At 38.1% G+C, this 12998-nt stretch overlaps 1 protein-coding gene across 1 annotated transcript in view; it reads left to right on the forward strand.

Moving 5' to 3' along the window:
* Window positions 1-3455: 3455 nt before the first annotated feature.
* LOC147640282 (ricin B-like lectin R40G2) overlaps window positions 3456-12998 on the forward strand; it is a 142686-nt gene continuing 133143 nt past the window's right edge. The window contains exons 1-6 of the mRNA XM_086825037.1: window positions 3456-3606; window positions 3865-3984; window positions 4781-5012; window positions 5160-5317; window positions 6687-6800; window positions 7038-7281. Coding sequence (XP_086681163.1) covers window positions 3493-3606; window positions 3865-3984; window positions 4781-5012; window positions 5160-5317; window positions 6687-6800; window positions 7038-7281 — 982 coding nt within the window. The 5' untranslated portion in view covers window positions 3456-3492. The remainder of the gene's footprint in view (window positions 3607-3864; window positions 3985-4780; window positions 5013-5159; window positions 5318-6686; window positions 6801-7037; window positions 7282-12998) is intronic.

Below are 12998 nucleotides of genomic sequence, written 5' to 3' on the forward strand. Positions count from 1 at the left end.
TTCTTACTTGACAGTCCGCGACCAGTGCCTCAAGTCCCTAAACTCCATAGTCCTTGACACACTCTCTCTCTCTCTCTATGTGTCCAAGGCTACTATAAGTACCCGCGACCTTGACTAAAGTGCTCACACATACATCTACCACGTGGCCTACATCATCGGTGGCTCAGAGGTGGTTTTACTTTATTGGGGCAGGTTACATTGGGTTGTGGGGTCTCTCTCTCTCTCTCTCTCTCTCTCTCTCTCTCAGAGATTTTCATGTGGCTCTTCACTCTTTGGAGCCTCACATCTTCTCTTGTCTTCAGTCTTCTTCTCGTGGCAGCATCTCTCCATGCGTCCGTCTCTTCTTTCAGTCTTCTTAGGGCAGCTTCTCTTCTTGTGGCAGCTTCTTTTCTCGTGTCCATGTCTTCCTTCAGATCTTCTTGGTGTGGATCCTCTTCTTGGGAAGAGATATTCTTCTTCTTTCATGGCTGGGGCCATGAGCTCGTCCGTCAGGTTATTTTGCTCCATGTGAGCAACATGTTTCAATGTTTTGCTGATAGTTCCTTTGGGCTTTTTATGTTTATCTTTTGTCATTATGCAATGCAAACCCAAATTTATGCGGGAGGTCTTACCTCTTGCCTTAATCTGGACAAGGGCAGTGTCTGTTCCCATTTTTACACTGATGCAATGTGCCCAATACATAATACGTATAGCATTCATTCTCATGCACATTCCTAATGCAACTCTGACTGTAAATAATCTTGAATTTGAGTGAGATTTACAGGCATTAACCAAGGGTTAAATGTAAAATGATGATTTTCACAAATTTATCAGCACAATTTTTCCAGAAATTACATTAAATCAAGGGTAACCAATTTGTACGGGATGGTTGGAGTATCAAACCAACTCCGATTTGAAATCTAAAGTTATAGGGATCTGTATCAGATATCTAATGGTTAATTTGAACCCTCAATTGCACCAAAATATAGTGATTAGTACTGATTAATCACTGATTAGCAAATTAATGCTCTGGTTTGTGTGCAGAAAACAGAGTATGCGGAGAGCCCAGATTTGGTGCCTTCCACTTCAAATGAGCTCAAATGCTTTCAAAGGCATCAATAGCAATGAGTCTAGTAGAGGATTAAGCCAAGAAACCCAAGATTTGACCAAATAATGAAAGCTTAATCTCTGTTTTACCAAAGTCACCTGCAGATTTGATGAAGAGCTTTGATCTCAATGTAGACTTGATGAAATTGATTTCTGTCTTCACCAGCTTGTAGAGCATGCTTGATTACCCCTTGGGCTAGGAGAAATTGAAGCAATTTGATTTGAGCAAGTAGCAATGGCAAAAATCCCTCAGAAAAATGGCGCCCTTCATTCTGCAAAAATCTGCATTTCTGCGCTGAATTGGCCCACAAGAATTGAGTTGAGTGTAGCCCTATGAGTCTACTATAAGTGCCTAAAAGGGCTTAGCCTAATGTTATGTGTGCAAAGAGAATGGAGTCCTCCACTGACTGGGGGTGAAGGGGAAGATGAAAAACTCACTAAAAATTGATTTTTTTGCTAATTTCCTACTAATCCTAATTAATTCACTAATGGGCTCATAAATCTGATTGATTCTAGGCATGGCTCTGATACCATGTTGAAATTTGAGCATAATGATGAGCTATGGTGGATCAAACACTAGAATCAATATAATTAACAAAGTGATTAGCAAGTGATTAAGACGTAATTAGTGAATAATTAGCAAATAGATTAATGTAGGCATGGATACTCAAAAACCAGCAAATTCTCATTAGGGCTATGCCTCAATTTATAGAGTTTACATCAAGCATCAAATCCCATTGATTTCTCCATGATTCACTCCCAGAATATCTCCACCTTTTGCCTGATTCTCTCCACCTCTTCTCTTTTCCCTGAATATCTCCCAGAATATCTCCACACTCCTAAATTCTCTCATGCTACCCATTATTCTCTCCCAGTAGATTCTTCTAACCTTTTCACAGGTTCTTTCACAATTACATCTCCTCTTTTACAGCCTCTATCCAAGAGCTTGTTCCCACACACACCCTATTCACTTGTATATTTCAACACATAAACGTCATCAAAAGAGAAGGCGAACACTTGTCTTTAAGTCAATAACAAGAATGATTTGGACATGATGTTTTGGTAGCATTGCAATTTTGAGAAGTTTATTATTTAGCTTGTCAATAAGATTAAATAAATATATAACTTTTTTACCATAATCTTGACTCCTAAAATATAGCTTACAAGTTATTTAGTAATGTCGAAATAAATGTATAATTATTTGGTTATTATAAAAGTATATTATTTTTAAAATGTGAGAATGTGTTGTATCATTCCATGATAAGTGAATCAATTTCTTTTTCTAGTCTGGACTAGCTTTAGAGATCTCTTGAGAAAGTAGAAGAATGGTTGGATGAGTTCTTTAGAGAACATGTATGTTGGTCAATTGTATTCTTGAGACGAAGGGCTTAAGGATTTCAATAGCTATTATAGATAGCTTGTCCTTTCCTTGCCAATTGGTGACTTATATGTAAGAAAGTCATCAATAACAACGGTACTGATCATAGTACATGAAGATAGATGTCTAGCAAAGGAACTTCACATGCATAAGCATATATTATGAGAATTAACAAAGCTTATGCTTTTCTTGTCAATTTGGTGACTTATATATAATAAAGTCATCAACATTGGTGATAGTAGTAGCCTAGAGGTCCATGGAGACACGTGTCTCAGAGCAATATAACCTTACATGTATTTGTTAAGTAATGGGTGCTTATTCAATAATTAATGTATTTCTTCTAGCACTTGTTCAAACTAAAAATATGAAAAAGGAGAATAATAATTATTGGTGAGATCTTTGTTCTTAAATTATTGCTACATCGCCCTTTGTCATGTGGAGGTTATCCTGTCAAGGCTTACATGTAAGAAGGCCAGTTAAAAATTAATTGTCTCTTTTATTAAGGTTTTATGAGAGTGGAGGTTATGTTTTTTAATGCATAAAGAGACTTGTATTGACACTCCAGAGAGAGAAGATTACATCATCATGCCATGTAGGCTGAAAGTCTTTGAATCCCCGTGTGGAAAGCTAGTGTCTTTATTTCGACTGGTTGAGAGAAGGGTTGAAGGTTATTTAAAGCAGGATTAATTTAGACAAAGGCGAATGTACACACAGAAATATCAAACCAGTGGTTCAGTGGTGCACTTAGTTTTCAGTAAATACATATACTTATTATTGATTTTTATTTAAAAAAAATATCAACAATGGAGAGATTCATATATATATATATATATATATATAAAAGAATTATGTTCTATGCATATGACTATGCCTGTGGGGAGGTACAGTGCATCACGTGATCACCAGAGCACATGGATGATCATCGCTCTCGCCCTATAAAAGGATCTCCCTTCTTGCAATCGCAAGCACCTTCCTGCTTTTGTTTCGCTTGTATCCGCATATCACCTCCACTTTTCGCTTGTATCCGCATGGCACCTCCACTTTTCTTCACAATTGCCTCCATGCAGTATCCTGGATACAGTGTTGTGCAGCGTGGGTCTCGCATTGTGCTTGCTGCAGAGAATCTGGACAACCCTTACCAGGTTTCATCTAAGCTTGCGCACTTTGTGTTCGTGTGTGATCATCAGAAAGAGAGAATGGCTACGTGCCCTTACTGTGTGCGTCCGTGTCCGTGTGTGATCATCAGAAAGAGAGAATGGCTACGTGCCATTACTGTGTGCGCGCGTGTTCGTGTCCGTGTCCGTGTGTGATGAGAGAGAGAGAGAGAGAGAGAGAGAGAGAGAGAGAAGCTGTTGTCAGCTAAGCTCTCAGTGGCTCTAATGGTAGATTCTTCTTTGCAGCTGTGGTACAAGGATGACTCTTGGAGGTTTCTGCAAGACGGTGAAGGTAACCCAGCATTTGCGCTTATCAATAATGGATCCAAAGCAGCTCTCAAGGCCAATGCCACTGCATTGACCAAGGTATAACCAACTTATAAAATTGATCTCCCTGTGTCACAGCAGGGCTGAAATTTGAAGGCCTTCCTCATCTTCAAATTGAAAGCCTATATTCTTCCTTTGAAGATTATAATGTTGTGCATGTCACTTAGATACTTTCCTCCAAGGTTCTTTGCAAGATTACATAGGGAAGAAGAAAACATCTCAAAAAGAGAAAGTAAATGATGCACTTGGCTCCTAATAGCTATTTGCTCTTTTTCATTCATTAATTAATACCTACCCTTTGCTTGCAAGGAAGGTTTAAAAACCTTAGAAAGTAAACCTTCTTCCCCTCCTCTGTTTCACCCTCAGCCTGCTCTAGCTCAGGCCTAGAGAGTAAACCTTATCCCTCTCCTCCGTCTTCACTTGCTCTAGCGAAGGCCCGTCGGTTAGGCCCGCCTCCTCTATTTGCTCTATACTTGATTAATTAATAGCAAAAGTCAACGTTGGGTGCTTTATAATCAGTTACATATGGCAAGGTGTACACATACCCCCCTCAGGCTCCCCCACACCCAAAACATCAATGAATTTACACAGAAAACCTCTACACTATACAATGGACTTAAGTGTATTTAGTTTTACAAGTTAACATTCTCATTTTTATTTGTAAATATTTCAAATATAATTTAAAGCATTTGGGTTATGTATTGTAGCTCCATTTTACAAAAAAAAAAATTTGGGGGGGGGGGGGGGGGGGGGAGGGGTATATGTTGAGAGAACTATTCGGTGTGAACACTGCCCATGATACTCATCCTTAGCATTTTTTTGTTTTTTTGGGCAGTTGTCACTTCGCACACAGTGTGAATCGTCAGAAGACGCCAATCACGCGACACTGTGGACATCAGTAGCTAATAGTAAGCTTGATAGGACGTCCATCTCCTCCATGGCACTCAGCCTGAGCTTGAGCTTAGGAGTGGGGAAATCGCCACCAGAGTCAGGGGATGGGGTGGCGGTTATATTGCAGACGACAGCTCAAAACGACACCACTCAGCACTGGCAATTCAATGAGTATGGTAAGCCACAAAATGAAATGGGAATATATATATATATATATCATTTAGACATTGGAATGATTATATAATTACAATTATAATCTAGACGTTAACATTTTAGAAAAAAAACATCATCCTGAAATCGTCAGCTTGTGCGCGATGATGCAGTGCCGTCTGCCTATATAGTCCAATCATATTGGGTTTCCCAGATTTTGGTCACCAAGAATCCTCACGAAGATGTGACCTTCAGTAATGCTAGTGGTCCTTTCAATGACGAGCTCACAGTTGTTGCAGTGAATACATCAAATCGAAATGAAGATCAAGAGGTATCAATTGATCAGCCCACTGTTCCAAAAAAAAAAAAACTTTTTCTTCAACCCTTAAAATTAAAAGCAATGCTTAGGCTTAACCTAGATTTAGACTTGAAAATCACTAAAATCCATACAAATACTAGGATTTTAGTTATAGTGGGATTTATAACTAAAATGTACAAATTTCATCCCTTAAAATTAAAGGCAAGGAAGAATTCCTTAAAATTAAAGGCAAGGAAGAATTCTAACTGGGATTTTTGAATTTCAACCGAGAAATTTACACTACAAACCGGGTTATGTGAGCACTGAATTGAGCATCACACTCACTAGCAGTTCATCTTCCTCTTTATTTGTGTTAGGTGGTGACCAAATATATAAGGAGAAATCTAAAATGTATCTAGTTTTTATTACTATATACTGGTTTTATACAACAAACAAGGTGGTTTGATTCCCATAATATTATCCACACTATTCTACATAGATGGCCAAAAGGGTATCCATAATATTATCCACACTATTCTACATAGATGGCCAAAAGGGTATCCATAATATCATCCACACTATTCTACATAGATGGCCAAAAGGGTATCCATAATATCATCCACACTATTCTACATAGATGGCTTGGCCATATGGTAGCTCCTTGGGCTCTCTTGTTTTTTAGCATGAGGGGGAGTGGCAACACATGGGTCCCCTCTTAGTTCATTTCAATGTATGTTGGGCTTGTGATAAACATTGAACCACCTTGTGACGTACACATGTTCAACTAAGAGAAAACAAAAGGCAATTTATTTTCACACATGCGCCAGTTTGATATTTACCTTACTGCATGTTGGGATCATGATATATATTAAATTATCTCGTGTATTGTGTACATTGTTCAAAAAATAATAATTTAATGAATCAAAATAAGGACAAAAGTTACTCTTAAATCTATCTAGTTTTTGTTACTATATGTTGGTTTTATAACTAAAATATATTTAAAAAAGCATTCCTTAAGAGAAAGGTTACCTAAAATCTCCACCAGTTTCTTAATTTTGGATGGTACAAATACACTAGAATGTTGTTTTTTCCAAGCATTGGTTGTGTATATACACATCGACTAATAGAAAACAAAAAAGTGGGGTTATTTGTAATTGTTCAACACATGTTCATAAACACGTAGAACTTTGGTTTTTATCTCAATGCATGTTGGGTTCATGATAAACATTGAACTGCCTTGTGTGTTGTAGCATAGCTCTAGCATTAATGCATTTGTATATGTAGGTATGGTATAAGGTTCCTGCTCGTGGCCGGCCTGAAGATTCTAATTCTTCCTTTATAAACATTGAACTGCCTTGTGTGTTGTAGCATAGCTCTAGCATTAATGCATTTGTATATGTAGGTATGGTATAAGGTTCCTGCTCGTGGCCGGCCTGAAGATTCTAATTCTTCCTTTATAGTCATAAGCAAGAGAAATGGAAAATCCCTCAAAGGCTCAACTAAGCTAGGAGACAAGGTAGCTCCATTCATGCATTCGTGGCATCTTTAATCTCACATAGTATCATTCATAACTTTGATGAATGTATCAATGGCATCTTTAATCTCACATAGTATCATTCATAACTTTGATGTATGTATCCATGGCCTCTTTAATCTCACATAATATCATTCATAACTTTAATGTATGTATCATCTGGGTTGCCTTATATTTGATATGATGTTGTTTGTATGCCCTGGTATGGTTGATGTATAGATCATAATGGCAGAGTTCGATCCCCTTGATGATAACTTTGTATGGTCAGAGGATCGCACCCTAAGCGCTACAACAGCTTATGTTGCCATCAACCTTGCCAACGGAGATAAAAGCCTTCATTGGCACCTCCCACTTGATTCTGAATACCAAAACAGTGCATATTACCATCCTCTCACCCTACGGGAAGCCTCTAGTGTTCTAAACCGCCAGCAGCAGTGGAGCTTCATTCTGTTTACTTCTTCTTGTGAGATTGCACATCTTTCCTTATATATATTGGCATCTCATATTTCACCAAAACACTTAAATCTAAACCTTAATCATATCACCGATTGTCAAATAAATTGATGCTTACATAAGGCCTTGTAAGAACTAACATATGATTTCGTTGATGTTGTTTTGTTACAGAAGAAACAAGAAGCCAAGTGACCAAAGTACCTCCATAATAATCCTAGTAAGCTTGTTTTTAGTATGATGATCCATCATGCATGGCATGTATCATCCTAATGCTTACTTGATCTTAAATAATGGAGCCCTTGATGTTTTTTCAAGTTAATGGGAGCCTTGATGTTTTAAGTTATACTGTCATCCTAATGCTTACTTGATCTTATGTTGGGAAGGTGGCGGACTCATTTTGTCGTATTCACACATGTGAGGGTGAGATCACTTTAAAAAATGCCCCCTACAAATGGCTTGGCTTACCCCTACATTTGTCAAAAAGACAAATATAGGTGGTTGAAATCTATCCTTAGTAGGATTACTCCATCAGCTCACACAAATTACCTCCGTCGCGTAGTTCACAAGCATCAAACTCAAACCCCCATAATGGACCCAACCATTCTATCAGCTAGACTACACGGCCGAGGGCATGTTTACTTGATCTTAAATAATGAAGCCTTGATCTTAAATAATGGAGCCCTGATGTTTAAGTTGTAGTATTAATTAAAATCTTGTCATCTAGGAGGATAGTGCTTTGGCTTCAAAAATTTAAGGACAAAAAAAGATAGATGTTGTCTATGACCATGCTAACACACTAAGGCCATGCTAACACCACACTGGGCATCAAGCTTGGTCTCTTGGACAATAATTTTACTTGTTTTTTTAAAACTATTTTGAATGTTTTTTTAAAAAACACTTAAAAATATACAAATGGAGAACAATAAATACAATAGAACATTTTAAAGTATAAAATGTAGGGGGGGGATCCTAAATTTTGATGTGAGCAAGGCAGCGGCCACAACAAATGTAAAAAAGTGAGCATTCTCTAAAAGCTCTAAGTTATTGATCAACGAGAATAATAACATCAATCAAAGAAGATGTAAAAACCGATCTAAATTATTAATTTGTGAGGAGTTAGAATAATATGAATAAAAAAGAACGAAATCACACTAAGAAAAACTATGTATTTACTTGCTTAAGAGTGTTTTTTGGATTTTTTTAACCCTCAATAAATTACAATTTAAGAGATCATTATTCCAAAAAACTAACCCATAAAAGGATGATCTCTTAAATTATAATTTAAGAGATCATCCTTTCAAAAAGCTATCCCACTTAGATGTTTTTATTTTGGCTCTTTTTAGCTAGCATTTCATCCCATTTGTTGGCCTCAAAAAAAATGCACCTTAAGGACTCATTATTTCAAAAATTGTTGGCCTCAATAAATTGCACCTTAAGAACTCATTATTCTAAAAACCTAATATTTTTAGAGAAACATGAGGTTGTGGGTTTGTAAGGCCAAGTATAGATTTGATGGAACATTAGAAAAGCATAAGGTATGGCTCATGAAATTTCATTAGAAGTTTGCCCTTGTACTAGCTTTGGTTGCTCATGAGAACTGGCCAATGATGTATATGACCATGAAGTCAACCGTTTTGAATGGACATCTCAAGGAGAAGGTGTACGTAAAGTTGCCACCATGATTTGTGATGCTCAGTTTAGATGGCAAGGTATGTAAACTATAGAAGTGCTCAACTAGAACCTTCAAGCTGGGTACACACAAATAAACACTTATTTTATAAGTATTAGTCTTTCTAAAAGCTTGTCAGATGTAAATTTGTGTATTGTCACTAAGCAGGGCAAGTACACGATCATAATGTTTTATATGGATAACATTATTTTTATGGGAAAACCATGATAGAAAACTTTATATATGAATGAGTTTTCGAGTTCATAGTGTATAATGATAGAGCTTGGGGTTATGCACCTTTTTTAAGGGATAGAGGCATTTTTGAGAGAAGCCCATTTGATGTGAACTTGGTTTGGGCTAATTGTTGGAAACGATAATCAAAATATCTGTAATGCATAAACTATTCTTCCTTAAGAGTGGTAAAACACACCATCCTCCTCATTAAAGGCATAAAACCATCAAAACAGAGAGCCTACCATGTTAATTCCAAGTATAGGAAAAATGGTCAAAGAACAGCTAGAAAAAGCTCATTGATGCACGATTTATGTATTATATTGAGCAAAATGAGTGGTTGTCACTGCTGATAGGTGATCGTTTCCAAGAAGAATGGAAAACTAGGATGTTTCGTTAACCTCAAAAAAGTTATGTTGCCAAATTTTGTGGTCACTACCCCTCACCATACACTAACCGCATGTTACAAAGGCTTATAGCCTCTTCGATAGCTTCTCAGGCTACAACCATGTGATGATCAATCCAACACACTAGGGGAATTTATGCTTATTATCAAGTTTACTTATTGTGTCATGGCATTCAACATGACTAATCCCCCCACCACCTTCTATTACAGCCTTTAAGGATCTCCTTTGGAAGAATTTTTAAGATATTCATAGATATTGCACGCCATAGGGAGAATCACCATATGGTTGTTAATAATTTTGAAATTTGACTTCACCACTATCAAAATGAAAAAGGGATCTGTGTATGTCCATGCCGATCACCTTTCTAGAATTTCAAATAGAGAACCTCCTCAGAAGACTTCCCATGTCCATGCCGATCACCTTTCTATAATTCCAAATAGAGAAACACCTCTAGAAATTGAAGATGATCTTCCCCATGCTCCTTTGTTCCACATTTACCACGTGCCATAATGGAGTGAAGGTATCACCACCATGTCATGAAAACAGGATCTAGCGCATGTCCATGCCGATCAACTTTTCTAGAATTTCAAATAGAGAACCACCTCTAGAAGTGGAAGAAAATCTTCCCAATGCTCCTTTGTTCCACATTTACAATGTGCCATAATGGAGTGAAGATATCACCCACTTCTGGTCCCCCAATGGATTTGAATAGGGGTTTCCAATAGATTGTCCCATCAAGAAGGATAGAGAAGGCTGCCCCCTTTGAATTGATAATAGGAATGCTCTATAAGAAGAGAGAAGAGAACGTCATGAGGAAATGCATCCACTTGAGCAAGACCATTTTAACAAACCCATTTTAGCATCAATGGTGGAGGACACTTTGTTAGGCACAAGATAACCCAAAACGTTCTACAAGCCCATTTTAGCATCAGTGGTGGAGGACACTTTGTTAGGCACAAGATAACCCAAAACGTTCTACAAGCCTAGGCTACCTATGGTAGCCTACACTATTTAAAGATCACTTTCGAGATGCATCAAAAGTTGTCAAACATTGCAATGAATGCCAAAGGTTTGTCATGTTCCAAGAAGGAAAAGGATCACCATGCCCCTAAACCGTATATTCTTGAAATAATGATTTCAAAAATGGGGCTAAGATTTTGTGGGTCTCAACTTAGCCCAATTGCTATCTACAAGGGAACCCAAGCATGCCTTATTATAGTCTCACCACACTGACTATTTCACCAGCAAGTGGGTTGAGACGAAATATATAAATAAAGTCGACACAAGATATATCACCAATTTTTTTTATAAAAATGTGTTTACTCACTTTGTCTACCCACCACTAGAAATAGTTAGTGATGATTACTAGACACATTTCATAAATAAAGTGGTAGAGTTGTTACTCAAATAATTCCTTTTGTGGTTATACATAGAAAATGGACACCTTACTTACAAGCGAATAGACAAGCCAAGAGCATAAATAAAATATTGTGTACCATTCACACCCTCAGGGGGGGGGGGGTTGTGAGTATATGTAAACCCGCAAAATGTTACATGACCATGGTACATGGAGATATGGCACTGAAATAGGCTTACAGCATGGCATATCATACTTGGACAACATGTCCAAGCCATACTGCCTCTGCAATCGCAAAATTCCATGAGGTGATCTCACCACCTTTATGCCCAAGAAATACTGCAGCTCACCCAAATCCTTCATCTCAAACTTTAGCTTCAAAAGCATCCTGACATCATGTATGTCTGCATCACTATCACAAGTGTGATAATCAAGTCATCCACATAGATGACTAATAGCATGATCCCTCTATCTTTCTTTTTCACATATAGTGAAAAATCTACATTGGATATCTGAAATCCAATGGTAACAAGATACTCCCCGATTTTGTTTGACCATGCTCTGGGTGCCTGCTTTAAGCCATACAAGGCTTTGTGTAACCTACACACAAAATCTGGTTGTGCATCACTCTCAAGACCTAGTGGCTACATCATGTACATTTCTTCTTAAAAATTGCCATGCAAGAAATAATTATTTACATCCATTTGATGTAAAGACCAACCCTTCGCTGCAGCCATAGCAATTACAGCTCTCACGGTTGTCATTCTTACAACCAGGCTGAATGTCTCCTCTCATAGTCTATGCCATAAGTCTGCGCATAGCCCTTGGCAACCAATCTTGCCTTGTACCTACACTAAACCATCAGCATTGTGCTTGACTTTATACACCCACTTACATCCAATTGCCTTCTTTTCCTTAGGCAAAAGCACTAACTCCCATGTTGCATCCAATGCCATAAGTCTGCGCATAGCCCTTGGCAACCAATCTTGCCTTGTACCTACACTAAACCATCAGCATTTTGCTTGACTTTATACACCCACTTACATCCAATTGCCTTCTTTTCCTTAGGCAAAAGCACTAACTCCCATGTTGCATCCAATGCTGCCATCTATTATTTTCAATTGCCTTCTCAAAGCAAGTGGGTTCAACCTGCTATATTGCCATGTAAGCATAATGATGGGCTATATATCCATCATATCTCAACCTGTCAACAGGGTATCTAACCCTCATAGACCTTTGTACACCTGGATCACTGCCGGGTGTCAAAACAGCCGTGGTTCTCCTTATACCAAGAGTAACCATAGATGGAATGTCAAGCTCCTCATCAAGGCTCTGCTTTATTAGAGCCACTAGAGTCACCCTCCACATATGAGTGACCTGCTAACAGATCAAGCACAAAAGGTTGATCTACCTTTTCCTTCCCTTTCCGTGATATATGTGTACCTGCATCATTTCTTAACCTGCCTAACATTGGATCCATTGCCCGAGGACTCCCCAGGTATGTGGTGCAACATTAGCACTTCTTACGTCTGCATCTTTTGTTGCCTTCACTACTGGTGCATACCAGCTACTCATCTCATCGAAGACAATATCTCTGCTTACTCGCATCTCACGAGTGGGGGGTAGGGTTATAGCATCTATAACCTTTTGCTCCATATCATAACCAATGAAGATGCATTTCTCTGCCTTTGGATCCAACTTTGTTCTCATTTCACCACCACAAACATGTACATATGCAATACACCCAAACACTCTCAAGTGAGACACATCCAGTCTTATGCCTATAAAATTTTGTTCAAGAGTCATACCATGAACAGGTGCAGTGGGTGTCCTGTTCATAATATACACAGAAATTGCTACTACTTCTGCCCAAAAGTAATGTGGCATATTCTTTTCAGCCATCAAGGCACGTGCCATTTCTACAATGTGTCTGTTTTTCCTTTCTGCAACACCATTCTGTTTTGCGGGGTGTACCTGCACGTAAACTGCCTCTTGATTTTTTGCTTTCTCAAGAAATCGCTGAACTCATTGGAACAATATTCTCCCCCACCATCTGATCTTAG

Source organism: Cibotium barometz, chromosome 3, assembly GCF_041138505.1.
Source record: "Cibotium barometz isolate CiBa-2024 chromosome 3, ASM4113850v1, whole genome shotgun sequence".
NCBI classification, from domain to species: Eukaryota; Viridiplantae; Streptophyta; class Polypodiopsida; order Cyatheales; family Cibotiaceae; genus Cibotium; species Cibotium barometz.